Source organism: Phoca vitulina, unplaced genomic scaffold (genome assembly GCF_004348235.1).
Source record: "Phoca vitulina isolate PV1807 unplaced genomic scaffold, GSC_HSeal_1.0 scaffold139, whole genome shotgun sequence".
NCBI classification, from domain to species: domain Eukaryota; kingdom Metazoa; phylum Chordata; class Mammalia; order Carnivora; family Phocidae; genus Phoca; species Phoca vitulina.
This window is the reverse complement of record NW_022589842.1, coordinates 889,452-913,158: the sequence shown is the minus strand read 5'-3', so window position 1 is coordinate 913,158 and position 23,707 is coordinate 889,452. Positions and strand designations below refer to the sequence as shown.

The following is a 23,707-nucleotide window of genomic DNA, read 5'->3' as shown; positions in this document are numbered from 1 at the left end:
CCAACAACCCTCAGTTTGTTTCCTGAGATTAAGAGTCTCTTATGGTTTGTCTCCCTCTCGGTTTCATCTTGTTTCATTTTTCCCTCCCTTCCCCTATGATTCTCTGTCTTGTTTCTCAAATTCCTCGTATCAATGAGATCATATGATACTTGTCTTTCTCTGATTGACTTATTTCACTTAGCATAATACCCTCTAGTTCCATCCACGTCATTGCAAAAGGCAGTATTTCATTTTTTGATGGCTGCATAATATTCCATTGTATATATATACCACATCTTCTTTATCCATTCATCTGTTGATGGACATCGAGGCTCTTTCCATAGTTTGGCTATTGTGGACACTGCTGTTATAAACATTGGGATGCACGTGCCTCTTCAGATCACTACATTTGTATCTTTGGGGTAAATACCCAGTAGTGCAATTGCTGGGTCGTAGGCTACCCTGGCTTTTTTTCACTTCCGTTTGCACGGTGGGTGTTTTTCCATCCCTTCACTGTACATGTCTTTAGGTATGAGGTAAGTCTCTTGTAGGCAGGATTTAGATAGGTCTTGTTTTTTTTTTTTTTAAATCTATTCTGCCTCCCCATGTCTTTTGATTGGAGCATTAGGCCATTTACACTTAATTATTGATATGTATGTACTTATTGCCATTTTTAAATCGTTTTCTGGTTGTTTTTGTAGTTCTTCTTGTTCCTTTCTTCTTCTCTTTTGCACTCTTTGTGACTGATGAGTTTCTATAGTGTTACGTTTGACTTTCTCTCTCTTTATTTTTTGTGTATCTACCATAGGTTTTGGGTGTGTTACCATGAAGCTCATACATAGCAACCTAAGGAAATAGCAGTCTATATTAATTTGGTGGTCAGTTATGTTCAAACACATTCTTGAAAAACAAAAAGAAAAAGAGTATCTTTTTCCCCCTTCTCTTCCCTTTTTACTCCCTTCTCCATGTTATCATATTTTACATCTTTTTATTCATAATTTTCTCATGTCTAATTATGGCCATTTCCTTTACACTTGAAGAAGTTCCTTTAACATTTCTTGTAAGGCTTGTTTAGTGGTGATAAACTTCTTTATCTTTTGTTTGTCTGGGAAACTCTTTCTCTCTCCAAATCTGAATGATAACCTGGTAGTATTCTTGGTTGTAGAGGACTCTCTTCTGGCCTGCAGTTTCTGCTGAAAAATCAGCTGATAGCTTTATAGGTTTTCCCTTGTATGTAACTTTTTGTTTCTCTCTTACTGCTTTTAAGATTCTTTTTTTTTTTTCTAAGATTTTATTTATTTATTTCACAGAGAGAGACACAGTGAGAGAGGGAAAACAAGCAGGGGGAGCAGGAGAGGGAGAAGCAGGCTTCCCACCGAGCAGGGAGCCCGAGGACCCTGGGATCATGACCCGAGCCGAAGGCAGACACTTAACGATAGAGCCACCCAGGTGCCCCTAAGATTTTCTCTTCAACCTTTGACGTTTTAATTACTATGTGCTGTGGTGTGGACCTCTTTGGGTTCATCTTGTTTGGAACTCTCTGTGCTTCTTGGACTTGGATGTCTAGGCATAATGCTAATTTTATTTTATTTTTTTAAATTATTTTTTTTAAAAAGATTTTATTTATTTATTTGAGAGAGTGAGTTAATGAGAGAGAGAGCATGAGCAGGAGCAGGGAACCAGATGCAGGCCTCGATCCCAGGACCCTGGGATCATGACCTGAGCCAACGGCAGAGGTGTAACCAACTGAGCCACCCAGGTGCCCCAATTTGCCCCAATTTTCTTTAAATTCTTTATTTAAATTCAATTTAGTTAACATATATTAGTTTCAGGAGTAGAATTTAGTGATTCATCAGTTTAGGCATAATGCTAATTTAAAAGAGTTGTAGCTATTTGTATTGGCAGAGGAAACAAAATGTTTCCTTCCCTAGGTTAGGCGCTCTTCTCAGGTGCTTCCACAGGGCCCTGTGTTCACTTACTGTGGCCCTCATCACGCTGCTGGAATGGCTGCTCCTATACTGTCATTCCTGCTTGAGTGTAACTACTGTAAGGTCAGAAACCATTTTTATCTTGTTCATTATTGTGTCCCCAATAAAAATGGAAGCAATAATGGCACTTAATGCATGGCTCATTGTGAGAACTCCATGAATTAATGTACATATAAATCTTAGAACAGAATCTAACACAGAGTAAGTATGGAATAAATATTAGCTATTATTAACTACAGTGGTACCTATCACACAGGAGACACATTAAATATCTGTTGTATAAATGAATGAATTTTGCCAACTGATTCTAGTTCTGAAATTGAGTGCTTCTTCACTCACGAGCATTTGTGACAGCTAAGTATGGCTGTTATGTTCTCTCAAACTTTCACCAAACCACCCAGTTCCCTCACTGCCTCTCCCATGTTGAGGTTTATAGACACGTCTTTCATATCCTCCTTACCTCCTATCTCAAGATCCATTTTTGTAGTTCATCATTATTTCTAAAACATTAAAAAGTAGCACTTATCCCAGTTCTTTCCAGCACCATAAGCAGCTAATTCATTATAATTTATTGTAACAGTAATTACAATGTACTATGATAAGTGATAGTAGCAAAAGCAGACCACTCTATGAATGAATACAGAGAATAAGAAATTAAATCAGAAAAACAGTATCAGAGTAGTAGACATTTGAGTTAGGTTGTAAGAATAAGAAAGCATTTTCTAAGTGAGAGAAGAGGGGAAAGGGGCAATTCAGGTAGATAAAGAGCCCCTGGGTGCTCAGGGACTGGAGGAGAGGTTGCATATGTGAACAGTGAATGAAGAGCCTGGAGAGTAAAACTGGGGCCTGATTGTGAATGGTCCCCTATGTCATGTCAAGGGTCTAAACTTTCACCTACAAGTACCAAGTAGCCAACAAGATCTCTACACAGGGGCATAATACTGGTGGGTAGACTGTACATGAAAAGGGAAATAACATCAGGAGGCTTTGCCATGGCCCAAGCAAGAGATGCCAGGCCACTGCATGAGGAAGGCACAAAGCAGTGAGAACATGAAGGAGGCTCTGCATTCTGGAGACAATTCAAGAGTGTCAAGGGACCAAGATTCAAGATAGGTGGTATGAAAGAAGATCTACAGTAGCTGAACCACAGATTCTCTAACTCATTCAACACTGATCAAATATTTACAGATGCCCTATTATACTGGGATACAGCAGCGAATTAGAGAATAAAGGTCTCTGCCCTTGGTGAGATAATTTTCTAGTTGGCAGACACCAATGAATAAGAAAACGGTGATAGCTGTGAGGAAGGAAATAAACAGGATAACTGATTTTAAAGAAAACGGTTGAGTGTGATAAATATATAAGGGTATTGAGGGGAGACGGAGACTTGAGGATATGTCCTTTCAGCTTAGGCCTGAAGGATGCAAATAAAAAACCATAATCAGAATGGTGAGTGAAGACAGAATTTATAAGAGGAGTTTAAGATGTCAATAAGAAACGAATTAAGCACCACACTTGAGAAGAGATCAAAGATCATTATAATCGGATAATCAGAAGTGACACCTGTAAGAGGCTGCCTCTGAAGAAATCCAAGATGGCTTAACAATCTAGATATCTTATCCCATAAAGATCAAAATGTTTGGAATATTCTACTTTAGTTCTCGGGTTGTTTATGTATATGACACAAGAAAGTGCAAGGGGAGAGAAAATTTTCATCACTTTGAGTACACAATCTCCTAAAAAACAGAAATTATGACTTTATTATTTTTTTTAGAGACAAAGAGAGTGCATGCACATGCAAGTGGGGGGGAGGGGCAGAAGGAGGGAGAAAGAGAATCTTAGGCAGGCTCCACGCCCAGCGGGGCTCAATCTCACCACTCGGAGATCATGACCTGAGCCAAAATCAATAGTCGGACACTTAACCAACTGAGCCACCCAGGTGCCCCCACAAATTATGACTTTAAAGTCTATTTTACATGTCTTCTAATATAGAGTTCTTACTGCAATAACATGAACATATAATGTTTCACAAATCTCAATTATTTTTATTGTTTATAAATAATATGACTAATATTGTATTAGGAATTTCTTCTTTGCTGGGATTTTTTTTTACTGTTAGATTTTAAAATACAGAATTTTTAGTGGATACTGAACGTGTTATAGCTCAATATTGACAACATTGAGCTTTCCTCTAAAATCTACAACACTGAATTGCTTTCCTACAGAATCCACCTCAAGTTTAAAATATGATGTAAAATAGTATAAAATATATTACAAAATAGTATATAACAACTTCATAGCAAATTTTACTGAGCATATATTTAAAAAGAATACATTTTGCCTATACAACAAAACTGTTACAAAAATGAGAATGACTAAAACAAAGATTTAGTCCCATGAACTGTACTTTCTGCAGAGAAGTTTATGACTGGAGGAGCCTTAGCATATCTAAATGCCCTCTCCTCCCTTTCTAAAGATAAGTGGACAGAAATCTAGCAAAGGCTATGTGATGTAAGTAGTCACATGAATAATGAGTGAAAGAAAATGGTTCACCAACCATAAAGGGGCTTTTAAAAAATTACTACTGTTTATAAATATTATAAATTTTAAAGTGAGTTATTTGCTTGTAAAAAGGATTCTTCTATCAAAAGAAAGATTCTTTTTACACAGTATACTTCTCTGATACATCAAGTTTTTCTTTTTCTACTACAGTAAATATAGTTATACCTCTACTATGAAACACTGTATTTACTGTAGAATTGGGGTGCAGGGTCAAGCACACTACACACTCTCAACAAAGAGGCAATGATGGTTAGAGCATGCTAGGAACATTTTGGAATAAAATCAAATGACTTCTACTAATCTTAAAATTATTTTGTTTCAGGGTGCCTGTGTGGCTCAGTTGGTTAAGCGACTGCCTCTGGCTCAGGTCATGATCCTGGAGTCCTGGGATCAAGTCCCACATCGGGCTCCCTGCTCAGCAGGGAGTCTGCTTCTCCCTCTGACCCTCCCTCCTCTCATGCTCTCTCTATCTCATTCTCTCTCTCAAATAAATAAATAAAATCTTTAAAAAAAATTATTTTGTTTCAGTCTCTGACATTTCTATGATGCTCCTGCCTCCTCCCATCTCACATCTTCATATTATTCATACCTAAACTTAACATGATACCTTCCCCTCCTCCCATGCTTTCCCCATTTGTGTGCATGTGTGAGACAGACAGACAGAAAGACAAGACACACACACACACATGTTCTCTCAGGAACCCTCTTCTCCCCCAGCTCTAAATTTTATTCTCTCTGGCTCCCACAAACTTCTTTCCAATCTTGTTCAGAAGCCTATATTAAAGTATACATCTGCATTTTCCTTCCGGAACTCTCTTAAACTTTGTTCCAATACAATCTACTGTATGTGACTGTTCTTGCAGGAAAACAGCAGTAACACATTAGAGCACCTTCACCAGGATGAAGACGGAAACGCTGGCATCAGAAGTGCTGAGAGTTTACTTCTGTGTTAGCCCCTAATCTCTCTAAGCCTCAGTTTGCCAAGCTGCAAAGTAAGGGTCACAGGATTACTCATGAGGATTAAATGGAGGAAGCAACAGAGGTCACTTTATAGCTATAGGAATATAATACAGGAAAGCAGTAGGGATTATAGTTTGAGGAACGGATAAATAATTTCATTTAATAATAATAACACAGGGATGGATGATCAAACACTACCTAGACAGCAGTGGAGTAAAGGGCACTATCATTAATAAAACTTCTTTTCCAATAAAAAGCTTACATTTGAAACTGCCAAGCTAAATTCTCCATTCTCCAGCACCCACGCTCACTAGCCACATTTGCTGGTAGGGTTTGGGCGGTGGCAGGTTACTGGCAGTAGGACACAGGCTGTCTCTTCTTTCATACAACCTGATGCACTAAATGGATTGCTTAGCCAGTCCCTCCATCTATAATTACGTACAAGGATATCAAATTGCTTATGAGACACATAATATGTACTTACTTTCAAGGATATCAAATTGCCTTTGAGACACAGTAACAGCAGGCCTATCCAAAACTTCTCTATCATTCACAGAATAACCTTAATGGATCTCATTCGTTGTTTAAGAAGGAAATCATCACATCATGAAAGATTAGAATGAAAATGAATTTGCTTTCTAAATAAACAGATGATGAACTACAAGGCCCTGTGCTTTGTAAAGTAAGCCAGGTCTAATAAACATAATTACTACGTCATAGAACAACTGTAACACTTGGGAATAGGTTATGGATTTTACTTTTATTTTAATAAACTGCCAACTGAGTATATAAGAAATTTAACATGAAGTACTTTTAGTCTATGAAATCAGGAACATTATCAGCAACTGAGCTCAAATGTTTTGATACTAAGATTTTACCCTAATTTTATACACACACACACACACACACACACACACACACACACACAGATACAAGGCAGTGTGAAACATCACTGATGATCAGATAATCAACTTGTTAAGTAAGAGGTTATCACTTTGAAAATTCCACTTGATATATACCAACTCACAGGTACAGAAGAAATGCTGTCTGAGTCTTAAAATGTATAAGCATATCTCAGAGATATTGTGGGTTTGGTTCCAGGCCACCACAATAAAGCAAATATCATAATGTGAGTCACATGAATATTTTTGTTTTCCCAGTACATATAAAAGTTATGTTTATACTATAACTCTAGTCTATTAAGTGTGCAATAGCATTATATCTAGAAAAACAATGGATATACCTTAATTAAAAAATACTTTATTGCTAAAAAATGCTAAACATCCTCTGAACTTTCAGCAAGTCATAATCTTTTTGTTGGTAGAGGGTCTTTCCCTCAATGTTGATGGCTGCTGACTGATCAGGATGGTGGCTGCTGAAGGTTGGGGCGGCTGTGGCAATTTCTTAAAATAAGACAACACAGGAGTTTGCCACATCAAGTGATTCTTCCTTTCACATTTTCTCTGTAGTATGTGATGCTGTTTGATATAATTTTACCCACAGTAGAACTTCTTTCCAAATTGGAGTCAGTCCTCTCAAAACCCACCGCTGCTTTATCAACTAAGTTTATGTAATATACTAAATCCTTTGTTGTCATTTCAACAAAATTCACAGCATCTTCACTAGGCAGAGATTCCATCACAAAAAAACCATTTTCTGATATTATAATAGTATTGTATGGTGACAGATGGTAGTTACACTTGTGGTAAGTATAGCATAACATATAGAGATGTTGAATTGCTATTCTGTACACCTGAAACTAATGTAACACTGTGGGCTGACTACACTCAAATAAAACAATTTTTTACAAACCACATCCTTTGCTTAACCATACAGTGAGATGACAGCAATTCAGTCAGATTTTCAGGGCTCCACTTCTAATTCTAGTTCTCTTGCTATTCCCACCCCATCCGTAGTTACTACCTCCACTGGGTGAGGGTTCACCCTCAAAGTCATCCTTGAAAGTTGGAATCAACTTCTTCCAAACTCGGCTAATGTTGATGTTTTGACCTCTTCCCATGAATGTTTTTAATGGCATCTAGAATGATGAATATTTTCTTTCTTTTTTTTTTAAAAGATTTTATTTATTACTTATTTGACAGAGAGAGACACAGTGAGAGAGGGATCACAAGCAGGGGGAGTGGGAGAGGGAGAAGCAGGCTTCCTGCAGAGCAGGGAGCCCGATGCGGGGCTCGATCCCAGGACCCTGGGATCATGACCTGAGCCGAAGGCAGACGCTTAACGACTGAGCCACCCAGGCGCCCCTGGAATGGTGAATACTTTCTAGAAGGTTTTCAATTGACTCTGTCCAAATCCATCAGAGGCATCACTATCTATTGTAGCTAGAGCCTTACGAAATGTATTTCTCAAATAAAAAGACTTGAAAGTTGAAATTATTCCTTGATCCATGAGCTGCAGAATAGGTGTTGTGTTAGCAGGCATGAAAACAACATTAATCTCATTGGACATCTCCATCAGAGCTTTTGGGTGGCCAGTCAGTACACAATAATATTTTGAAAGGAATCTTTTTCTTTTTCTTTTTTTTTTATAGGTCTCAACCATGGGCTTAAAATATTTTGTCAACCATGTTGTAAACAGATGTGCTGTCATTCAGGCTTTGTTGTTCCATTTATAAAGAACAGGCAGAATAGATTTAACATAATTCTTATGGCCCCTAGGGTTTTCACAATGGTAAATGAGCACTAGCTTCAATTTAAAGTCATCAGCTGCATTAGCAATGAACAAGAGAGTCAGCCTGTCCTTTGAAGCTTTGAAGCCAGGCACTGATTTCTCTTCTCTAGATATGAAAGTTCTAGATGGCATCTTCTACCAACAGAAGAAGAATTATCTTAGCTAGACCTTGTAGATAACTTGCTGCAGCTACATCAGCACTTGCTGCCTCAAGTTGTACTTTTATGTTATGGAGACGGCTTCTTTCCTTAAACTTCATGAACCAACCTCTGTTTGTTTCAAACTTTCTTCTGCATCTTCTTCCCCTCCCTCAGCTTCAAAGGCTGAAAAGAGTTAGGGCCTGGCTCTAGATTAAGCTTTGGCTTAAGGGAATGTTGTGACTGGTTTGATCTATCCAAACCACTAAAATTTTCTCCATATCAGCATTTGCTTTCTTAATTCATGTATCCACTGGAGTAGCATTTTAATTTCCTTTAAGAACTTTCCCTTTGCATTCACAACTTGGCTAACTGATGCAAGAGGCCTAGCTTTTAGCGTATCTCAGCTTTTGATATGCCTTCCTCACTAAGCTTAAATCATTTCTAGCTTTTGATTTAAAATGAGAGACGTGCAACTCTTCCTTCCACTTAAACACTTACAGGCCTTTGTAGGGTTATTTTTTGGCCTAATGTCAATATTGTTGTGTCTCAGGGAATAGGGATGCCCAAGGAGAGGGAGAGAGATGGGGAAGAGCCAGTCAGTGGAGTAGTCAGAATACACATTTATCAATTAAGTCTGCTGTCTTATCTGGGCAGTTTGTGGTGCCCCAAAACAATTACAATAATAACATTAAAGATCACTCATCACAGGTCACCATAACAAATATGACAAGAATGAAAAAGTTTGAAATACTGCAAGAATTACTAAAATGTGACATGGAGACCCGAGGTGAGCAAATACCGTTGGAAAAATGTCATTGATAGACCTGCTTGATAAAGGGTTGCCACAAACCTTTAATTCCTAAAAAAACAAAACAAAACAAAAAAAACCCCACAGTATCTGTGAAATGCAATGAGGTATGCCGGTATAAAGTATTTTAAGATCTTTAGAAAAAATATCAAATTAACAGAGTATTTTAGTACAAGTGTGAATTTAGCACTCTTGAGAAAAGGTTAAAATGACCACCATACATACATGAACATGTATGAAAATATTCGTAATTTCAAGAAAGCAGCATACATTGCAGAGGGAAAAAAATCCATTTGGACCATGATAAGACTTTACTTCTAAAACCTCAGTGTTGACAAGCAATTTATGTAATATAAAATCTGTAATTAAATGATACAGAATGTTCTTAAGTGTCAGGATTTCCACATATTTTATAGCATGCCTTATCAAAACTATTAAATGAATTTTTATGTTAAATTTAAAGAATATCAAGAGCACTCAAAGACCTTATCTATATACCCATAAAAGTTCTCATTTTTACTAGAAATATTTTGGCCAAAATGTTTCTAAGACTCACAAATGCTTTCAAAACTGACTTCTTTAAACCAGACAAAAACCTCCAAAGTTCTGGAAAAACACAGATATAACATATAAGTTATTTCAGTTCAACAAATATTTCTGGACTATTTCCTACATGCATACACTACATTAAGAGTCATAACATAAAAATGATTTAAAACAGTCATTTAGCTCAAGAAGTACCTGGTTCAGCTGTGAAGATAAAAAAGCACAAAGATGTAAGCAAATAACTACCACAGAGTATGAGAAGTGCAAGACCAAAGGATAAATTAGATATAGAGGAACTGGAGGATATAAAACTCTGTTGGGTTGGAGGGAGGTCATGAATATTTCACAAAGGAGGCAATACGTGAGCCGGGTTTACATGGCTAAATAGGAGTTCACCACACAGGCAATGGGAGAAGAGAATTCCAGGCAGAAAGAACAGGATGTGCAAGGGTCACAGACCTACAACAGCATGATGTATTCAGAATCTATGAGCAATTTTGACTAGACAGTGTAAAATGCTAAGCATAGTGTTGAAAAGGACAATAAAAACATAAGTAGGGGAAATACAGAATGGAGTTTAAATTTTAGTCTACAGCTGATGGGGAACCATATTAATCAGGGAAGCAACGGGGTTCTTTTGAGTTGCCACATGTCTCATGGTCAGGTGGAATGAGCCAAATCAAAAGTACCTGCAACAGTGCAAACGAGAGGCCAAAAAGGATGTTTTGCTTCTCTTGTTCCACTTCTTTCCCCACAGAATGACACCCCACAGGTGACATGCAGGCAGGTGGGGGAAATCTTCTCACTGCCGAGGAGTAGTGGACAAAATGTTCCTGCCATTTTATGGACCTGAGGGCTGGTGCGAAGTAAAGAAGGAAGGATAGAAAGAGAAAGTTCTGGGGGCGCCTGGGTGGCTCAGTCGTTGAGCATCTGCCTTCGGCTCAAGTCATGATCCCAGGGTCCTGGGATCGAGTCCCGCATCGGGCTCCCTCTTCTGCAGGAAGCCTGCTTCTTCCTCTCCCACTCCCCCTGTTCCCTCTCTCGCTGTGTCTCTCTCTATCAAATAAATAAATAAAATCTTAAAAAAAAAAAAGAAAGAAAAGTACTGACTCAGAGGGGAGGAAAGCCTGTCAGTAAAGGCCCTGGTGAAGGCGCCTGGGCTAGGGATGCAGATGTGTAGATGAGCATGGCTGGCCCAGTGGGGATGCTCAGTGTCCTTGCCATTCCCTCCAGAAAACCAGGGTGCAGAACCCTGGCTGTGTACCAAGTCAAATGTGGGAGGGCAGCTTCCCCTAGCCTATGAAAGCTAGCCTATGGTCACACATAGGTATGGGACTGGGCTGGACTCCTCAGGTCAGACCTGTGACCTACAAGAATCATTCATGGACAATGTGAAAAATTAAATTGATGAAGAAGATTCACTGTGATGAGGGGACTGGCGGGAAGCTAGTGTAACAATCCAGGATGGACATGTGACCTGAATGTAGTCCACCCAGGAAAGGAAGTCCATCCTGGAAGGGCTGATAAACTGGGAGAAAAATGGGGGAGTCAAGAGACTGGAAGATGGGCTCAGGTGGCAGTGAGGGCTAGAGCTCGACGGGGCAGAAGTTACAGTTAGGAAGGGGGAATGAAAGCCCAGGATTTCCAAGGCAGAATAATCACAAGTGGTCACAAGGCCAGAAGTGTGTTCAGGTAAGCAGAATAGTGAAGTAGAGGGGAAGTACAGGATACAGAGCTATAGTTTCTTTTGATCAAAGAAATCACACAAGACAGTGGCAGATGACAGTGGGTACGCAACTAATGAATCCTTGAACACTACATCAAAAACTAATGATGTACTATATGCTGGCTAATTGAACATAATAATAAAAAATAATTAAAAAAATAAAGTTGAGCATGCAATTGAAAAAGAAAAATTTGGAAATATTTATTTAAATATATATTATACATTTTAATTATATTTTAAAATATATATTTATTTTTTTCCTTTATAGAAAATCAGATAGTGTGTATTAAGAGAAAAATTTTCTATTCTGCCTAAAGGTTTGGAAATGTATGTGTGAGAAACAAAGTCAACCAATAAAATCTATACCAAACTGCTGGAAAAAAAAATGAAGAATAACGGAAGTGGACAGCACGAGCTTTCTGTCCAAGAGAGCAGTTGTTTGGAAGCAGCAGAGGAAAAAGAGAGTATTACCAACCCACTGCAGCGCAGAGATATGAAGATATGCCAGAGAGAGCAGCTGAGAGAGAGAGAGAGAGAGAGAGAGAGAGAGAGAGAGAAGCAGCAGACAGCACTATCCTCAGGGAAATGAGCATTCTGAGAAGAGCCCGAGGGCACCGAGGAGTCCTCTCTAAAAATGGAGCAGTTTCCAGAGAGAAAAATGGAAAGTAAGGAAACAGAGTAGATGAGAAAACAGGACAGAACCAGTATCTACAAAGAGCCAAATCTGGGGTGGTGCCAGAGGATGACGTGATGAGATGGGGCTGGAACCGCCTCAGGGGGCCCAGCCTCAGTCAGCGCCTGGCCAGTCTCTGGGCACTGCCACACAGCCACCAGCCACTGCTGTTTTACTCTGCTTGCGAGATTTTTATTTAAATAAACTTTGAAAACGTTTAAATTTCTTTCTTGGAACATGTTTGACAAAGTTCTAATCAAGAGCAAAAAAAAATTTTTTTTTTAGCTTACTGGAATAGAGTAGGAAAAAAATACTTATTAATACAATTCTTTAAGCTCAGAAATGGTTCCTGAGAATGTGTGTGTTGAAAGGACTTCAGCGGTGCATTTAATTTACTCTATTAACCCCACAGGACTGTATTTATATCCTAAAAATAATGCTTGTTTCTCTGGAGAAAGCAATCTCAAACTTAACAAGCTGGGGAAGACAATTACAAGCTTAAAAAGTAATCTTTTCTACTATTTACTAAACCTTAACTGAGGATGTACTTTTGGATGTTTACTCTGAAGCGTTTAATCGGATCTTACATCCTCTGGTTCTGTCCAAGAGGACAAGCTAGTCCATGATGTACTTATAATTATTCTTTTTTTTTTTTTTAAAGATTTTATTTATTTATTTGACAGAGAGAGACACAGCGAGAGAGGGAACACAAGCAGGGGGAGTAGAAGAGGGAGAAGCAGGCTTCCTGCAGAGCAGGGAGCCCGAGGCGGGGCTCGATCCCAGGACCCTGGGATCATGACCTGAGCCGAAGGCAGACGCTTAACGACTGAGCCACCCAGGCGCCCCTGTAATTATTCTTCAGATAACACATAGTTCACCCTTTTTCACCCTTTGAAGACTTTTTCTCTTGGTCTAACTCTATAAAATCCTAAAAAAAAAAATAACCATAGTTTTTCATTGGCCTATGACAAAAAGACAGACTATGAGCAGTATCCAGGCTAGGACAGAAAAGAAATGCTTATAGCTCTTATTCATACATATAAAATGGATTTATTTAAGGTGATTTATTAAGGGCGATCTGGATGACACATCTGTCACTTACTATCAGAGATAATTAGTCTTATTAGGCTAATATGGGTTAATATTTTCCTTCCATTCTTACACATCACACTGTATCCCTCCCCAAACTGTGTCATCAGAAGTTTTAAACTAGTACTTCAGATAAACTCTGTACTTTAGTCATAAAAGAAATTATACCCACCACCTATCATGTACTGAGCTCTTACTGTGTTGACAGATGCTGTGCTGCTGTATATAGATAGATCTCATGAATCTTCACAACCATCTGTGTGATGTACAATATGGTGATTCAACTTGTAAATAAATTAGAGTGATTCTCTTTGGACTCTACACATAACAGTTTAACTCACAGACAATGATGAATAATAATGAAGGAAAGTAGCTAAAATGAGATTGTCAACTATATGAATATTAATTCCAATCACCTCCATTAAATATTTATCCAAATCCACTATAAAATAGTTAAATTATCAAATGTGTAGCCTCCTTCCTGAGTCTATATTCCTTCCTGAAAAAGGTACTATATCTTTTAAAATGGAAAGAGTGGCAGAAAGATGGTGAAAAGCAAGTCATATGGGAAACTGACTGAACTGATTCAGTAGCATTTTATTTCTCATTTGTAAGGAAGCTTTACAAAAATCTGTTTTATAAAATGGATTCACACACTTTCATTTAAACAACAGATTAAAAATTAAGAACAAATTTAATTTTAAACAAAATCAGAAATGAAAGAGGAGAAATAATTGAAACATAGAAATACAAAGGGTAAGAGAATATTATCAAAAATTATATGCCAACAAACTGGACTCTAATCTAGAAGAAATGGATAAATTCCTAGAAACATACAACCTCCCAAAACTGAATTAGGAAGACATAGAAAATTTGAACAGACGAATTACCAGCAATGAAATTGAGTAAGTTATCAAAAAACTCCCAGCAAACAAAAGCCCAGGATCAGACAGCTTCACAGGTAAATTCTAACAAACATGTAAAGAAGAGCTAATATCTATTCTTCTCAAACTATTCCAAAAAAATAGAAGGAAAGCTTCCAAATTCATTCTATGAGGCCAGCATTATCCTGATACCAAAACCAGATAAAGACACCACAAAAAAAGAGAACTACAGGCCAATATCTCTGATGAACAGAGATGCAAAAATCCTCAACAAAATACTAGTAAACAGAACCCAACAATACAGTAAAAAAAGTCATTCACCACAATCAAGTGGGATTTATTCCTGGGAAGCAAAAACGGTTCAATATTCACAAATCAATCAACATGATACATCACATCAGCAAGTTTTGGATTAAAACCATGATCATTTCAATAGATGCAGAAAAAGTATCTAACAAAGCACAATATCCATTCATGATAAAAATCCTCAACAAAGCAGGTTAAGAGGGAAAATAACTCAACACAATAAAGGCCATACATGAAAAACCCACAGCTAATATCATACTCAATGCTGAAAAACTAAGAGCTTTTCCTCTAAGATCAGGAAAAACACAAGCATGTCCACTCTCATCACTTTCATTCAACATAGTCCTAGAAGTCCTAGCCATAGCAATCTGACAAGAAAAAGAAATAAAAGGCATCAAAATTGGTAAGGAAGAAGAAAAACTTTCACTATTTGCACATGATATGACACTATACATAGAAAACCCTAAAGATTCTACCCCAAAACTACTAGAACTGATAAATGAATTCAGTAAGGTCAATGTACAGAAATCTGCTGTATTTCTACACACTAATAATGAAACAGCAGAAAGAGAAATTAAGAAAACAAACCCCCCCCCAAAAAGAAAAGAAAATTCAATCCCACTTACAATGGCACCAAAAATAATAAAATACCTAGGAATAAACAAATAAGGTGAAAGATCTGTACTCTGAAAACTGATGAGGAAACTGAAGACAACACAAACAAATAGAAAGATATTCCATGCTCATGGACTGGAAGAACAAATATTGTGTCCATATTACCCAAAGCAATCTATAGATTTAATGCAATTTCTATCAAAATACCAACAGCACTTTTCACAGAACTAGAACAAATAATCCTAAAATTTATATGGAACCACAGAAGACCTTCAACAGCCAAAAGCAATCTTGAAAAAGAAGAACAAAATTGGAAGTATACAACTGCAAATATCAAGATATACTATTAAGCTACAGTAATCAAAACAGTACAGAACTGGCACAGACACTGATAAAAATACATAGATGAAGAGAACAGAATAGAAAACCCAGAAATAAACTCATGATTATGTGGCCAATTAATCTTTGACAAAGGAGACAAGAATATGCAATGGGAAAAAGATAGCCTCTTCAACAAATGGTACTGGGGTAACTGGACAGCTATGTGCAAAAGAATGAGACTGGACCAATGTCTTTCACCATATACATAAATAAACTCAAAAGGGATTAAAGACCTAAATGTGAGACCTGAAACCATAAAAATCCTGGAAGAGAGCACAGTCAGTAATTTCAATGACATCAGCCATAACAAAATTTTTGTGGATATGTCTCTTGAGGCAAGAGAAACAAGAGCAAAAATAATTGGGATTATATCAAAATAAAAAGCTTCTGCAGAGCAAAGGAAACAATCAACAAAACTAAAAGACAACCTAACAAATGGAAGAAGATATTTGCAAATGACATATCCAATAAAGAGTTAGAATTCAAAATATAAAACAACTTATATAACTCAACACGGAAAAGAAAACCCAAATAATCTAATTAAAAATGGGCAGAAGACATGGATGGAAGTGAAATAAGTCAAGCAGAGAAAGTCAATTATATGGTTTCACTTATTTGTGGAACATAAGGAATAGCATGGAGGACATGAGAAGGAAGGGAAAAATGAAGGGGGGGAAATCAGAGGGAGAGATGAACCATAAGAGACTATGGACTCTGAGAAACAAACTGAGGGTTTTAGAGGGGAGAGGGGTATGGGGATGGGTTGGCCCAGTGATGGGTATTAAGGAGGGCACGTATTGCATGGTGCACTGGGTGTTATACGAAAATAATGAATCATGGAACAAACACTACATCAAAAACTAATGATGTACTGTATGGGGACTAACATAACATCATCATCATCATCATCATCATCATCATCATCATCATCGTAATAGAAGACATGAATAGACATTTCTCCAAAGAAGACATCCAGATGGCCAACAGACACATGAAAAGATGCTCACCATCACTCATCATCAGGGAAATGCAAATCAAACCCACAATGAGATATCACCTCACACCTGTCGGAATGGTTAAAATTAACAACACAGGAAACAACAAGCGTTAACAAGGACGTGGAGAAAAAATCCTTCTACACTGTTAGTGGGAATGCAAACTGGTGCAGCCACAGTGGAAGACAGTATGGAGGTTCCTCAAAAAATTAAAAATACAATTACCATATGATCCAGTAATTCCACTACTGGGTATTAACCCAAAAAATATGAAAGCACCAATTCAAGAAGATATATGCACCCCTATGTTTACTTGAGCATTATTTACAATAGCCAAATTATGGAAGTAGCCCAAGTGTCCATCGATAGATGAGTGGATAAAGATGATGTGGTATAGATATACAATGGAGTATTACTCAGCCATACAAAAGAATGAGATCTTGCCATTTGCAACAACATGGATGGATCTAGAGGGCATAATGCTAAGCCAAATAAGTCAGAGAAAGACAAATACCATATAATTTCATTCTTATGTAGAATTTAAGAAACAAAACAGATGAACAAAGGAAAAAGAGACAAAAAAACAGATTCTTAACTAGAGAGAACAAACTAATGATTGCCAAAGGGGATGTGGGTGGGAGGATGGGTGAGCACTGAGTAAGGTATAGAATTGTTCAATCATTATATTGTATATATGTCAACTATACTGCAATTTAAAAAAAAATAGATTCAATTTTGCCTAAGTTGATTCTTTCCTAAATTATTTTCAGCACTCATCAAAAGGATGGTAATAAATATTTTAAATATTATGATGGACAGTGTTGAAAATTCAGGTTAATCTTTCACAATGCCAATAAATAAAAGCAGTAGTACTTACCTCCCTTGCACTCTTAATTTTAGTCAGAAACGTGTGTAGCTCCATTGTTTCTGCAAACAGTGCCCGACATACTGCCTGATAATGATTTGGTGCCTCTGATTCAGTTGGAAGATGAGCAGCACACAACTACAGAAGAGGAAATTAAATAATAATGCTCATTTATTATTTTGGGGTTTTGGTACCTTAAAAACAGACATACCCCATATATTCATATTTACATAACAGACAGCAAGGCAATTCCCATCATCCAAAACCTAATGCATCACAAAACCATCAGTAAAATCTACACAATTATATGGAAAACATGCTCTACTAACAAACACCCAATGGCACAGATGAACTTTGTAGAATTCGTTAGCTTCTATTTGAAAATGACAGAACATTTATACAAGTTTTGGTTGCAAGCAGAAATGGAACTACCATTTACTGAGTATTAATCATAACACAGGTGTTTTAATAGCTATCAATTTTTTTTTTTTTTTACCATGCCAGGCACTTGTATTTGACACGTCATATACACAGCATAATAGCATTTACTCTTCAGCGTAACCCTGAATTATCTCCATTTTATAGCAAAGGAAACTGAGGCTAAGAGGACTCAAGTGATTTGTCCACAATCAGAAAGCTGACACGAGGGAGAAGGATTAAACACAGTCTTATGGGATTCTAAAGCCCAGGCTCATCCCGATACATGCTGAATTGTGTAATGCAGTAAAAAAACAGGGGCGCCTGGGTGGCTCAGTTGGTTAAACATCTGCCTTTGGCTCAGATCGTGATCCTGGAGTCCCAGGATTGAGTCCTGTGTCAAGCTCCCTGCTCAGCGGGGAGTCTGCTTCTCCCTCTCCCTCTGCTCCTCCTCCTCTCCCCCTGCTAGTGCTCTCTCTCTCAATCACTCTCTCTCTCTCTCTCAAATAAATAAATAAAATCTCAAAAAAACCCTGTCAGAATGACAGGTGGACCATTGGGAAGATGCTGCATCAGTAAATGGAGACTGGAACAAAGAGGGCAGAGGGCAGAATAACTCCACTGGTGGTAGCTCCAGTCCCAATGTCCTTTACTGTACATAGTCCATAACCCCCAAAACTGTTCGTGGGTAAAAGATGCAAGTTAGTATCATACACAACAATTTAGAAAAATCAAACACTATTTAATTCATTAGATTGGAAAGACACCCGATCATGAGTCTAGTGCATGGGAATAATTTTACTTTTGTAAAGTAATAATTTTGCATCCATGTATTATATTTTAAGGTACTTCATTTGCTTTAAAAAGCTGTGAGTTTGCCCTTAATTCTTTACTATATTCAGTAAATTTGATATTAATTCAATTACTGAAAATATACATTTTATTATACTTTAATAATTTCTATCCATTGGAGAGTAAAAGATACCTTTGTAGATTATATTATCCTTCATAATGTGGCTTTTGTTTTCATTTGTAATAAGTATATGCAATTTACTAGATAGATTACTATCTTTAATAAAGTATATTCTCAAGTATCTTGGGTTTCAGTAAGAAATTTTCTCCACAGTACCCAAAACAAGGCTAAGAAATGATTTATCAGAAAGCATGAAAAGCAAAAATCTCACAAGCTATACAATGGAATATACTCAACCATAAAAAAGAATGAAATCTTGCATTAGCAATGACATGGATGGAACTACAGAGTATTATGCTAAGCAAAGTAAGTCGGCCAGAGAAAGACAAATGCTGTATGACTTCACTCATATGGGGAATTTAAGAAACAAAACAAACAAGGGCACCTGGATGGCTCAGTTGGTTAAGCATCTGCCTTCAGCTCAGGTCATGATCTTGGGGTCCTGAGATCAAGCCCCATGTCCACTCCCTGCTCAGTGAGGAGTCTGCTTTTCCCTCTCCCTCTGCCCCCAGCTCATGCTCTCTCTCTGTCTTGCTCTCTCTCAAGTAAAAAAATAAAATCTTTTTAAAAAATTATCATTTCCAAGATAATGAAAAGCAACTACTAAGAGTTTCATTTTTTTACTATAATTCCTGGGAAGAAATATATTTTATACAAGGACTCAAATACATGCAAACAATCTATGTTTTATACACAACAAGTTCTCAAAACAAAACTTACACATTAAATTGATTTCATGATCCACTATGAGGTTGTGACCTGCAAGTTGAAAAACACTGGTGTAAAGGTAATAACTAGGTCTAAAAATGTTTTTCAAATGCATAGGACATAATCCTACACATATATAAAATCCAAAAGAATCTACAAAAAACTATCAGAGCTAATGAGCAATTTCAGCAAAGTTGTGGAATACATGATCAACACACACAAAAAGGTGTATTTCTGTATCAATGAACAATCAGAAAAAGAAATTAAGAAAGCAATTCCATTTATAAAAGTATTAAAAAACGATTAAGCAATAAATTTAACCAAGGAGGTACAAGATATACATACTGAAAACTATAAAACATTGCTGAAAGACCCAAATAAATGGAAAAACATTCCATATTCATGGGTTGGAAGATTTAATACTGTTAAAATGGTAATACTACACAAAGTGATCTGGACATTGAATGCAATCCCTAATACCAACGATTTTTTTTTTTTTTTGAAGAAACAGAAAAGCTGATCCTAAAATTCATATGGAGCTGCAAGGGGCCTCAAACAGCCAAAACAATCTTGAAAAGAACAAAGTTGGAAGACTTACAGATTGAATTTCAAAACTTACTATAAAGTTACTGTAATCAAATCAATGTGGTATATAAGGAAAGACCTATAAATCAATGAAATAGAACTGAGAGTTCAGAAATAAATCCATATATCTTTGGTTGATTAATTTTTGACAAAAGTGCCTAGACCATTAAATGAGAAAAGAACAGTCTCTTCAACAAATGATGCTAAGAACACTGGATATCCACATGCAGAAAAATGAAGTTCACCCCTAACTCATACTATATATATAAAAACTAACTCAAAATGGATCAGAGACCTAAATATAACAGCCCAAAATATAAAACTCTGAAAACATAGGGATAAACCTTCTTGTTCATGGATTTGGTAATGATTTTTTAGATACGACACCAAAGCATAACCAATAACAATAAAATGGATAAACTAGACTTCATCAAAGTTAAAAGTTTTTGTACATCAAGGGACATTTTCAAGAGAGTTAAAAGGCCCACATTATGGGAGAAAATATTTGCAAATCAGATTATTTGATAAGGGTCTACTATTCAGAATATATAAAGAACTTTTTTTTAAAGATTATTTATTTGAGAGAGAAAGAGAGTGGGGGCTAGGGGAGAGGGAGAGAGAGAATCCCAAGCAGGCTCCACACCCAGAGCCAAGCCTAACATGGGGCTCTATCATCTCACAACCCTGAGATCATGACCTGGGCTGAAACCAAGATACTTAACTGACTGAGCTACCCAGACGGCCCTATAAAGAACTCTTAAACACAACAAAAAGACAACTCAATTTAAAAACTGACATTTTTCCAAAGAAAATATACAACTGACCAAAAAGCACATAAAAAGATGCTCAACACCATTAGTCATTAGAGAAATGCAAGTCAAAACCACAATGAGATACCACTCAGACCCAGTAGGATGGCTACAAAAACAAAAACCAACAATGGAAAATAAATGTTGATGAGAACGTGGAGATACTGGAACCCTTGTGTATTGCTGGTAGAAATGTAAAATGGTACAGCCACTGAGAAAAACAGTGTGGTGATTTATCAAAAAGTTACCATGTGATCCAGCAATTCCACCTTAGGTAGGATACAGTTAACCTTGAACAACATGGGTTTGAACTGCTAAGGTACACTTACATGCAGATTTTTAAAATATAAATACAGTACAGTACTGTATTGTATTTGTAAATGTATTTTCTCCTCCATATGATTTTCTTAATAACACTTTTTCTAGCTTGCTTTATTGTAAGAATACAGTAAATAATACATATAACATATAAACTATGTATTAACTGACTGTTTATGTATTCAGAAAGGCTTCTGGTCAACACTTGGCTTCCTTAGCAGTTAGGTTTTTGGGGAATCAAAAGCTGTATGCAAATTTTTGGCTGTGCAGGGGGTCAATGTCCCTAACCTCTGCATTGTTCAAGGGTCAACTGTTTATCAAAAAGAATAGAAAGCCAGTGTTCAAACAAAAGCTTGTATATCAATGTTCATACCAGCAACTATTCATAGTAGCCAAAGGTGGAAACAATTCAAATATTCTGAACTAATACTTGGAAAAACAAAATGTGGTATATACATACAGTGAAATTTTACTCATTCATAACAAGGAATAAAGTACTGACACACACCATAACATGGATGAACCTTAACCCCATTATGCTAAGTAAAAGCAGCAAGACACAAAAGGTCATATATTGTATGATTCTATTTATATGAAATTCCCAGAATACACAAATCCACAAAGTCAGAAAGCTGATTAGTGGTTGCCAGGGGCTGAAAGACAAGGGATAAGAAGTGATGAGTATGGGGATTCCATTTGAGGTAATAAAAAAGCTCTGGAACTAGATAATGATTATGGTTGAACAATATTGTGAATGTACTTAATGCCACTAAACTGTACACTTTAAAATAATTTAAATGATAAGTTGTATGTGTATTTTACCGCAATTTAAAATACGTTTTAAAAACTTAACAAAGAATAATGAAATTCCACAAAGTCTCCATTGAGACAGAGGGAGAAACAGTCCCACAGAGGAGAAATAATCCAAGTGGTTATTTCAGTGTCCATGAACTGCTTGATATTTATTTTGTTCTTTGTTCCTGAATGCATCATTTCATTTAATCCTTACAACAATCCAATTGATAGATATGGAAACTGAGATTTAGAATAGCTGAGTAATTTACCCAAATCACACAGCTAGGCAGCAGAACTGGAGTTGAACCCAAGCAGTCTACCTATAGATCTAAGCCAAGTTCTTATGCACTCTACTCTAGAATGAATGTATATTACTTTTATATTAAAGAAAGTCATGTTTTTCAAGTATTTAAGCATACAGCATGGTATACAGTAAGCATATAACAAAACCATCTTTTACAGTTACCAAAAAAAAAAAAAAAAAGGGACAATATGGGGGAAGAGGAACATAATTAGCAGGAGTAGGTTCTGACCCACATCTATCAACACGAGGTTATATGACCTTAGACAATTTATTTGACATTTGTTAGATTTCAGTTTATTTTGAGAGAGGATGGACTATGTTATCTCTTACTTAACCTACCTGCCATTGTTCTATAAATAAATTTTTAAGGTTAATTTTAAATGCCACCTAAAGGCTGATGACTCCCCAACTCCTACTCTAGGCCACTCCTGATATTTGTTAACCAGAAAAAGAGCTATTTTACTTCTATTCTTTTTAAAAAATATTTTTTAAATTTATTTGAGAGAGAGAGAATGCATGCAAGAGAGAAAGCACAAGCAGGGGGCGGGGGTAGAGGGAGAGGGAGAAGCAGGCTCCCCACTGAGCAGGGAGCCCAATGCAGGGCTCAACCCCAGGACCCTGGGATCAAGACCTGAGCCAAAGGCAGATGCTTAACCGACTAAGCCACCCAGACACCCCTATTTTACCTTTATTCTTGAAAGATATTTCACTAGGTAAAGAATTTTAGGTTCTATTTTAGAACTTCGAAGATATCATTCCATTATGTCTTCCAGCTTCTGCTGTTTCTACTGAGAAGTTAGTGCAGTCTAATTTTTCCTCTAAGATTTTAGATTTTCTGTTTGTGATTTTTGGCAGTTAACTACAAGAAACTAAGTTATTTTCATATTATTTTACTTGCTCTTGATTTGTGGGGCTTCTTGAATTGGTGGCATAGTATTTTCCATGGTTTTGGAAAATTCTTAGTTTGTATTAACTAATACGTATTAACTACATTAGTTATTACCTTAGTATGTATTAACTCTTAGTATTCAAATATTTCTTCCATCCTCCCTTTTCCTTGCCCTCCTTTTAGGATTTTAATTAAATATACTGCCTTTGTATCTAACCCTTTATTCTGTACTCTATTCTTTTTGTGTCTCTGCACTTCATATCTACTGACGATACTCCATTTCATTCTTTTTCTCTTCAGCTCTGTCTAGTCTATTCACTAAACTTTTCAGTTACTTTATTTTTTGGTTCTAAATTTCCATTTGGTTCTTTTTATATGTTTTCCAGTTTTCTGCTCAAAGTTTCAATCCTGACTCTTGGAATCTTGAACATAAATTAAAAGTCAATCTGACAACTCCATTATCTGGATTCCCTGTATAGAATCATTAATACTATTGCTAGAATCCAAATAAATTTTCTGAAGTTTTCATTAAACACATAAGACCTTGTTATATATTTTCAACAAAACTTGAAAATACCTGCAAACTTTGTCTAGATAGATGTGATTAGAAAAAAAAGACAACCTACAATACTTTCTAACATTTTGAAACATTTTCATTTGTCAAGTAAGTTAGCATCTATATTTTTGAATGCAGCAACTAG

General features: G+C 36.7%; 1 protein-coding gene across 1 annotated transcript in view; it reads right to left on the bottom strand.

Annotated features, from left to right (window-relative positions):
- LOC116628868 (protein spire homolog 1-like) overlaps nt 1-23,707 on the bottom strand; it is a 129,111-nt gene that overhangs the window by 10,662 nt on the left and 94,742 nt on the right. The window contains exon 4 of the mRNA XM_032399195.1: nt 17,221-17,346. Within this exon, the coding sequence (XP_032255086.1) occupies nt 17,221-17,346 (126 nt within the window). The remainder of the gene's footprint in view (nt 1-17,220; nt 17,347-23,707) is intronic.